This window comes from Elephantulus edwardii, unplaced genomic scaffold, assembly GCF_000299155.1.
Source record: "Elephantulus edwardii isolate Elephantulus edwardi_28Jun2011 unplaced genomic scaffold, EleEdw1.0 scaffold00105, whole genome shotgun sequence".
NCBI classification, from domain to species: Eukaryota; Metazoa; Chordata; class Mammalia; order Macroscelidea; family Macroscelididae; genus Elephantulus; species Elephantulus edwardii.
In genome coordinates, this window is record NW_006399855.1 from 897,479 (window position 1) to 906,781 (window position 9,303).

Below are 9,303 nucleotides of genomic sequence, written 5' to 3' on the forward strand. Positions count from 1 at the left end.
AAAAAAAAATTAAAAAAAAAAAAAAAGCTTCACCTTGCCCTGCCCTCCTATTCTGTTTTCTCTCTACCTAAATTAATTCCCCAACAGTTTCTCAACTTAAGTAAGATTATGTTTACTGTCAGACAAGTGGTGTAACAATGAATGGGCATATTAATTTATACTCTAAATATGTCTTAAAACTGACAAACTATTTTCTGTTTGTCATAAGTGAATATAATCAACATAACTGAATTTACGCAACACATAATTTTTATGATGGTATTCCAAATATTACATACAGTGAAAGAAAACATTTTATATATTTAATGACAAGAACGCTTATGTGGAATTGTGGGAATAGGCGACCACAATTAGAAAAAACAGGAACGTACAATGTAGGAAATAAAATAGAATGTGTTCAATGTTATGTTAAAAAGAAAGAGCTGAGAAAGGATACACATGCATGTACTATATGAGCTGAAGTATGCTTAAGAAATGTATCATGCCTCAATTCTCGTCTGTGCCTCAGTTCTCATTCTGAGGCACAAACGGAGACTTGTACACCAATGTTCATAGTAGCATTATTCACCTTTGAAAGAACATAGAAACAGCCCAAATGTTCAAACACAATCTAACGGATTGAGAAATTGTGGTACATTCACACAACAGAATACTTCACAGCAAGCAGGAGCAATGATTTTGAAAATCACTAACTTGGGAGGGACTAGAGAGCAGTATGCTAAGTGAACTAACTCAGTCCTATAAAGACAAATACTGTATAAGATCATTCTTATAGAAACAGAAAGATAACTAGTAAAATGTGTATAAGGATCCAAGAGGGGGAGGGGAGAAAAAGAGGGGTGAAGATGGATGGGGAGGGGGGATGGTTAATCATAGGGTCACACAATTTGATGGATGGAGAGTGGAGGGAAAGGTGGGTAAAGGAAATGGGAAAGATCTGATGTGAAAAACAGTGTATACAAACTTTGCAAATAAACAAGTATAAAATGAAAATTTTATTTAAAAAAAGAACGCACACCCATGTTTATTGTGACTTTGTTCACAACAGCAAAGACTTGGAAACAAGCTAAGTGCCCATCAACAAACAAATGGATAGAAAAGCTGTGGTATAGTCACACAATGGAATACTACGCTGCATTGAAAAACAAGGAACTCATGAAATATTATTCAAAATGGGTGACCCTGGAGGACATTATGCTGAGTGAAATATCTTAGTCACAAAAGGACAAATACTGCATAGTGCCACAGCTGTAAAACGGGACTGACATGAGGTTGGGGGGAGACTAAGAAAAGATGGGACAAATAATGTATACTGCATTGAAACAGATGAGGGAGAGAACTGTTTTAAAGGGATATATGATTAGGTATTGTTGTCATGGCAGGAGTCCAGAATGAAGGGTGCATAGTGGCATAGACTTGGAGGGGGCATTGGGGGGGGATATTGTATAACAATGAAAGAAAATGGGCAAGGAGAAAAGTGCAACCATGAATGAATGAATGGCAATCCAAAGTCTGTAAACTTTCATGAAAATGAATAATAATAGTAATTTTAAAAAAGAAAAGAAACGTATCATACCAAAAAAAAGCTGGAATGAGGTGATGACAAGTTTCTCTATTGACAACTACTTCAACTGAACACAAATTTTAATCTTTGGAGGAAGGTGGGAGACCCTCATGTTGGTGGTCTAAATCTGCACTCTAAAATAGTGTGAGTTCTATCTCTCTTGGATCAGTCAGTATGGCAGGAACAGAGGAAGGAGAAGCACAGTAGTAGTGTACCTTGATAATAATACTTTCATATATGGGAGCTCTGGTGGCCTAGTGGCAAGAAGCTGCAACTACAATCCCAGAAGTGCACGGTTCAAATCCACCAGGTGCTCTGCTGGGGAAGGAGGGGCCATCTCCTCCTGTACCTGTCAGATCTGATTTGACGGTACACGCACACAAAAATAAAAAAAAAAAAAAATACTTTCATATATTATTTACTCTTATAAATTTTTGTCTTTACCAGACTTAATGGTTTTAAAGAGACTAGAGAAACCCTGAGCCTATTGCTCTGAGAGAATCTTAAATGAAGACACTCCTAGCGGCCACTTTATGGTCAAATAATAGACAGATAAACAAAATAGACAACAAAACCCAAGAGTATAAGGAAGCCAATACTAAATACTATAAAGTGAATGCTATCTCAAGATGTGGGGGAGGTGTGGTTCAAGCTAGAATTCACCCTGAGGCACCAAGGCAATTCTTAAGGGTTTACCCTATTCTTGCATTGTATTTGCTGACCTCTCCCTTCTGCGTCAGGAGGAAGGTTTTCAATAGAAAGAGCTTGGCTTCATTTGCAATGAATTCTCTTCTTGATTTACTTACTGATAATTTTCAATAAAGATACAGAGAAGCTGGGATGTGAGTCTTTAGTGAAGAACTGCTGCCACCTGTTTTTCATGCTCTCTGTTCTATCTCATTTCTGGCTAGCTGTCTGTCTCATTATTAATAATTATAAAAATATTTTACCCTGTGTCTGCAACCCATGAGGAATGTGTTCTCAGAATTAACAACTCTATGAGACCAAAAGGGTAACATTTCTCAAAACCAAAGATAAAAAGACAGGGGAAAAGGATAAATGGCGACTGAGGGCCTAGGGAGGATAGTAAGGAGAGTGACAATACACTGTGCAGATTGCAACCAATGGGGAGGTATAACTTGTGCACAATCTATTGATTGGAAAACATGTAGTTAGATAGGTGTGTTTATATTTTATAAATTGTTGTGCACCATAGAGTCAGAACTGACCCACAGCTGGTCCTTTGGGGGGGTTTTCAGATGCAGTTAATCACACAGGAGGCGAATGTCCACCCATCTCCCACAGAGCAACTGGTGGCCTTGAAACATGTAACTTTGGGATTGGAGCACAGCTACTTGCCACTAGGCCACCAGAGCTGCATGTTTATACAGGCACATAAAAAATTCTACAAGTACACACAATAAATTGTGATTAGTTTTTATATTTCTTCTTTTTATTTAGCTATGTATTAATGTTGTTTTTCTACTATAAGCACATGTTGGTTTTACAAGAAGGAAAAAAAAACCCACAAAAATGTTTAAGGATATTAATTTCATCTGCAGAAATACTTGCTTAAGTAATGAAGTTACTAATGTGGGAAAACAAGAGATACTTACGGTTGAGTGAAGTCACGAGTGATGAAATCAGAACTCTTGAAAAGTAGAAAGATGTCACTGAGGGTTTTACATTTCAGAGAGCTATTCATTGCTATCCAGTATGCATCCTAAATGACAAAGCATATGCTATTTAATACATATCCCAAGTCAGTTGCTATCAATGATGCTTAAGCTTATAAACAAATTAAGAGAGCATATGATTCCAAAGGCTTTAAAAAAAAGGATCAAGATCAAGACATTTAACTAGATTAACAAATGACAAATTATACTTCTGAAGAACAAAGAGCAAACAGGGTATATCAAACATTTAGTTCCAAATACTGACACATTATGGTCCTTATGTTTCAAGTTTGGGTCAAACATTTCTCTGTTTTTCCTATTGATAATGAAAGAGGAAGGGAAAGCAGTATCAGAAACACTGGCACTTTTGTATTAAGACAGTAAAAGTAGCCTGAACACTTACACTTAAAAGAGATCCTTTCCTTTCTCTGAAGTGACAATTAGAACACTGGAAGTTTGGTTACTAGGACAACTACAACACATGCCCACCAAGTCTGAGGGAGAAGGAGGTGAGCCTTTCTGAACTATCCCAATTTTAAAAGATTCACTTGTGAAAAAAAAAAAAAAAAGATTCACTTGTAAAGGTTAGTGAAACATGCCTTAAAAAATGACTAATTATTTTTTAAAAAATCCACTTCATGTACACACACACACACACACACACAACTGCAAAAAAACTATCTAATTAACTACTTGGAAGAAAGCACTGGCACCTAGTATATACTAAATAAAAACAAATGAACTAATAATCTACCGGCCTGAAGTGAGAAGCCTTGATCCAGTTTAGCAGCAATGAATGATTAAAAAACTATTTACATAGATAAAGAACTAAAAGCTACTGTTGAAGGACTCAAGAAAGGGTTTCAATAACTTATTTTTATAATTTCTCCCAACAAAAATGATAATTAACTTTTGATTATTGACGGTATATGAAACATACTTTTTTCCCCCCTTCCTGCATACTGAGCTTATCCCTGGGAAAATGCAGCCCTCTTGATTTTACGGATGATCATTCTAAGGAGTTTGTACCTCCTTTTGCTCATATCATATGTCTGTCTAGTATCTGGGTAAAAGTTAAGCCACAGAGGTGAGTTTTATTCCAGCTTTGAAGGGTGACTAAAGGCTTGGGGGTTTTATCTATCTCTATCAGATGAGTAAGATGGGCTAATTTTATATTTTTTTAATTTGAATCTACATTTTCCCCCCTACTCAGCCTAGGACCCTGTGCTATGATCCCTTTTAGAGTGGTCAGCAGTTTTGGCTAGTTTCTTTGAGCCTCCAGGTCATGTTTTATGAGAACATACATATTTAATTACAGTAAAACAACAGGTACACAATAAAATCTGTTGTTGTTGTTGTTATGTGCTGTCGAGTCACCTGAGACTCATGGTGACCCTATGTTGTGCCAATTTCACCATTTCCGACACATCTGCCCCCTTTATTACCCCCGTCACTGAATCAATCCATCTCATCGAGGGTCTTCCTCCCTTGCGCTGTCCCTCCAACCTCCCAAGCATGACATCTCTCTCCAAGGACCGGTCCCTCCTTGCAACATGTCCAAAGTATGTCAGACGAAGTTTCAGAATCTTTGCCTTCAAGAAGCAGCCTGGCTTCACCCTCTCTCCAGGACAAATCTGTTCGTTTTCCTAGCTGTCCAAGGTATATCCAATAGTCTTCGCCGACACCACAGCTCAAAGGCATCAATTTTCCTTCTATCATCCCTAGTCATCATCCAGCTCTCCGATGCACAGCAAGTGATTGCAAAGACCATGGCATGTATCAGGCGCACCTTGGTCTCCAGACTGACATCTTTTTGCACTTCAGCACTTTAGAGAGGTCTCTAATCGCAGACTTTCCCAACACAATACGTCTTTTAATTTCCTGGCTGCTGGTGCCAAGAGTGTTGACTGTGGATCCAAGCAAACCAGAATTATGAACAATCTCAATCTCTTCACCATCCATTATGACGCTGCCAATCAGCCCAGTGGTGAGAATCTTTGTTTTCTTGATATTGAGTCTCAATCCATACTGAAGACTACAGTCCCTGACCTTCCACAAGTTTCAGCAAGCAAGGTTGTGTCTTCTGCATAACGCAGGTTGTTGATGATTATTCTTCCAACCCTGATGCCACAATAAAATATAGAACTGAGTAAATAAGACAATTACTAACTCCACAGAAAGGAAAATGTTGAGTAAGAAAACATACTGCTAGTAGATGCTACTGAGTCAGTTCTGACTTAAGGTGACCTGTGAAGGACAGAACAAATCACTGTCCATCCCGCACCACCCTCACAGCTGTCACTATATTTCAGCCCAGTGTTGCTGTCATTATCTCAGTCCATCCTCTTGAGGGTCATCCTCTTTCTTACAGACCTTTTACCAACCTTAATGTCCTTCTCCAAGAAAAGTATAGCAATAAGTCTGTAATAAGTAATGAAAGTGCCATATGTATCAGGTGTATACTTGGTGTTTGCATAATTATAGTAACTGCAAATACAGAATCTTGATCTAACCAAAAGTATGATGTAACTATAAGGAAGATGAGCAAAGGAAAAAGAGTAAATTTTGTTATAAATCTTAACTCCTTAAAAAAAATCTTGTTAATACAATTCAAGAATAAAAGAATTAGCTGATTTCTCAAACGGCTTTATTTGTAAATCCTGTAACATTTTAATTTTTATTACTTTCAACCAAAAAGGATGTATTTGCTAAACATAATTGAAGAGCTAGAATTCTGAAGAGTAGAAAGCGAATTTCTCTAGAATTTTAACACAATCACCAACACTAGAGAAAGAAATTGTCTCTTGCAAAATAGCATTTCACAAACCTAAGAAAGTACAGAGTAAAAATGTTAGAGAGAAAATGGTAATAGATTCTATCTTCCTTACAACTAGGAATATAGGAGATATAAAAGGAAATAAATAGCAAAACAAATAAAATTCAAACAGTAAGAAATTCCCTGTTTTCCTACCCTTGGAGCACTCCAGTTAAGCTTCGGAAACACACTGCCCCCTAAGGAATTTATAGCTTCTTGAACTTTAGTGGTGAACTCAGGAAATTCTGGTGCCTACAGAGAGAGAGAGAGAAGAAATCAGTCAAGTAAATCAATGGAATCATTATAAATATGAAAAATAAGATCAAAATGTCAAGATTATAGTTTAGACTGTTAAAAAACAGAATTTAGAACACAAATTACTATCAGAATTTCTGAACTTAGCTAAATAAAATCAATGATCAAATAACATTAATCTAAAGAAGAAAAGAAAAAAAAAATTCAACTGCTCAAATGGAACCTTCCAAAACAATCAAAATATGCAGAACTTCAAAAAAGACAAACTTCAGGCACCTGGGAATGTGAAGAAGGAAGAATGGGTCTATTAAAATAAACCTACATAAAATAAGTATTTAGATGAAATAAGGCAGCTGGGCTTACATACATATACTCTATTCAGTACAAACAACAACCCATATTTAAAGTACCAAAAGCCTTTCCCTTTGGAAGGAAATAATGTTGGACAACTCCCAAAACAGTTCCAAGAGAAGAAAAAATAAATTAGTTAAAATATATTTAAGTACTGCTATTTGGAGAAAAGTTCAAATATAAACAAAACTCAGAAAGAGGATCCAGGTAAAGTTAAAATGTTTTTTCCTTCCTGGCTGATGTTCAGAGTATACATTTTCTATAAGTAACTAAAGCATTTTAAGTGTTCATTTTAATCAGAAAATAACTATAAAAGAAGTGAAACCTGATTACCATTTTGCACTAGCTTGAGCCTTATGTCACTACTAAAACAAAGAAAGAAATAAAGAGGAGTGATGTTTGTTGCAAAGAGGGACCAGTCCTTGGAGAGGGACGTCATGCTTGGGAGGGTGAAGGGACAGCACAGGAGGGAAGACCCTCGATGAGATGGATGGATTCAGTGACTGGGGTAATCGGGGTAGGTGTGTCGGAGATATTAAGATTGGCACTGGATAAAGCAGAGTTTAGGGCTCTTGTACATAGGGTCGGCTATGAGTTGCAAGTGACTCAGTGGCACTTAACAACAACAATTTTACCCACAAGTTGTTCTGACTTGACTTGACAGAACAGAACAACAACAGTAATTCATTCTAAGAGAAGCAGAAGTGAGGATTTCAGGAGACAAAGAACAGAAAAAAATAAAAAGAGTCCTCCACAAAGCCTTTGTTTGGGTTAGAATCTTTGTATTTGCTGCCCCCTAGCGACCAAGAGCAAATTCTGACCCAGATAGAAGTTAGGACTCTTAACGTGTCATAGAGTTGGAACCAACTCATAGCTCACCCATCCACCAGGTTTTCTGAGGGTGTAAATCTCATGTGAGGAGAGACTATTTATCTTTCTACCATGGAGCAGCTGGTAAATACAAATCACGTGCCCTAGGGTGCCAGCACAACTCTGTACCATTAGGCCACCAGAACTCCTTAGATTAGGTTGAGAATGAACTAAATCACATTCTCTAGAAACAAACCAGTAGTTAAAGCTGATATCCAATATCTAATGCAGTTAGAGAGAAACTGTGGGGGAAATCGAGAAAACAGAAAAAAAGAAACAAATATTTAAAATATCACTGTATCTCCAAAACTAGAAATCCTTTTTTAAGCAAAGGACTACTGAATAAAGGCACCCTGGTGGTGCAACAGTTAAGCATGAGGCTAAATGAAAGGTTGAAAGTTCAAATCCACCAACTGACTTTAAGGGAGAAAAGTCTTATGATCCATAAACAGTATAAGCAAGAAATTTTATTCTATCACTTGAAGCTGCTAAGAGTTGAATAGATTCAGCAACTGAGTAAAGAAGAAAGGGCACATACAGCTACAGTTCTTTCTGTTCCAAATTTGTCTGACAGCTACGCTGATCAAAAATTATTTTAATATTATTATCTATAAGGGAGTTCTGCTGGTGCAGTCCATAGGAGCTGCACCGCTAATCCAATGGTTAAGCCTCTTTGGCAGGTCAAATCCACCAATGGCTCCTTGGAAGAAGGACAGGCAATCTCTTGTGTGATCTGCAGTCTCACAATCCCAGGAAGGGTCAGCTGAGTTAGTGCTGATTCAAAAGCATTAGGTCAGAGTTATTTTATTATCACAGCCTCTGACTGCTTTAGTTTTCTCCTCAACTACAGTTTTCTTCTTGAAAAACTCCCTGTCTTTTGAGCTAATAGTGATTCACAGTGACCCTTAACAGGATTTCCAATCCTAACAAAAGTAGACTGCCCATCTTTTTTCCACAAATGTAATAGCAGGGCTCCTATCAGCATACTTCAGATACTTAAACTGCAACAGTTTAGATAAGGTTTCAAAATTAGTAACAGTAATAAAAGTTTCATTCAAAGTGCACCACAATTTACATTAAGCCAACAAACTGAATCTTCTGAAATTGCTGAATTAGTTCACCCAGCACTCAATCAGGGAGCTCAGGTGGCCAAGGGAGTAGGGTGCTGCACGCCCCTTAAGTACAAAGGCAGGCAGCTTGAATTCACCAGCTGCCCCATGGAAGAAAGACAATCTTCTCCCTTGCAATGTACAGCCTCTGACAATCTACTGAAGAGACAGCTGTGAGTCAGTTCTAACTCAAAGGCAATGAGCTGAGCTGCCAAGCTGAGAATTCAAACAACAAAAACCACTCAAACCTGCCTTAGCAGTAATCCCTAGGAATCATCTAGCTACACATGAAGGGACTCTACCTCCAAGGATAAATAAGCATCCTATTCCACAACCCTTCTAAACCCAGCCTGGACTTCTGGCCATTCTCTGATGTGCTGTTCCAGTCGTTTTTGGATAATTTCCAGTAGAATCTTGCTTGCGTGTGAAATTAATGATACTGTTCTGTAGTTTCCGCACTCAGTTGGGTCACCCTTCTTTGGAATGGGAACAAATATAGATCTCTTCCAGTCAGCTGGCCAAGTGGCTGTTCTCCAGACTTCTTGGCACAACTCTGTGAGCATATCCAGGGCAGCACCTGTTAGCTGAAATATGTCAATTGGTATACCATCTATTCCTGGAGCCTTATTTTTTGCTATTTCCTTCAAAGCAGCTTGAACTTCT

At 37.7% G+C, this 9,303-nt stretch overlaps 1 protein-coding gene across 1 annotated transcript in view; it reads right to left on the reverse strand.

Moving 5' to 3' along the window:
• The window catches only part of LOC102846135 (cell division cycle protein 123 homolog), a 54,546-nt gene that overhangs the window by 26,127 nt on the left and 19,116 nt on the right, over positions 1–9,303 (reverse strand). The window contains exons 5-6 of the mRNA XM_006891837.1: positions 6,212–6,307; positions 3,181–3,287 (exon numbers count right to left, since the gene is read on the reverse strand). Of these exons, the coding sequence (XP_006891899.1) occupies positions 3,181–3,287; positions 6,212–6,307 (203 nt within the window). The remainder of the gene's footprint in view (positions 1–3,180; positions 3,288–6,211; positions 6,308–9,303) is intronic.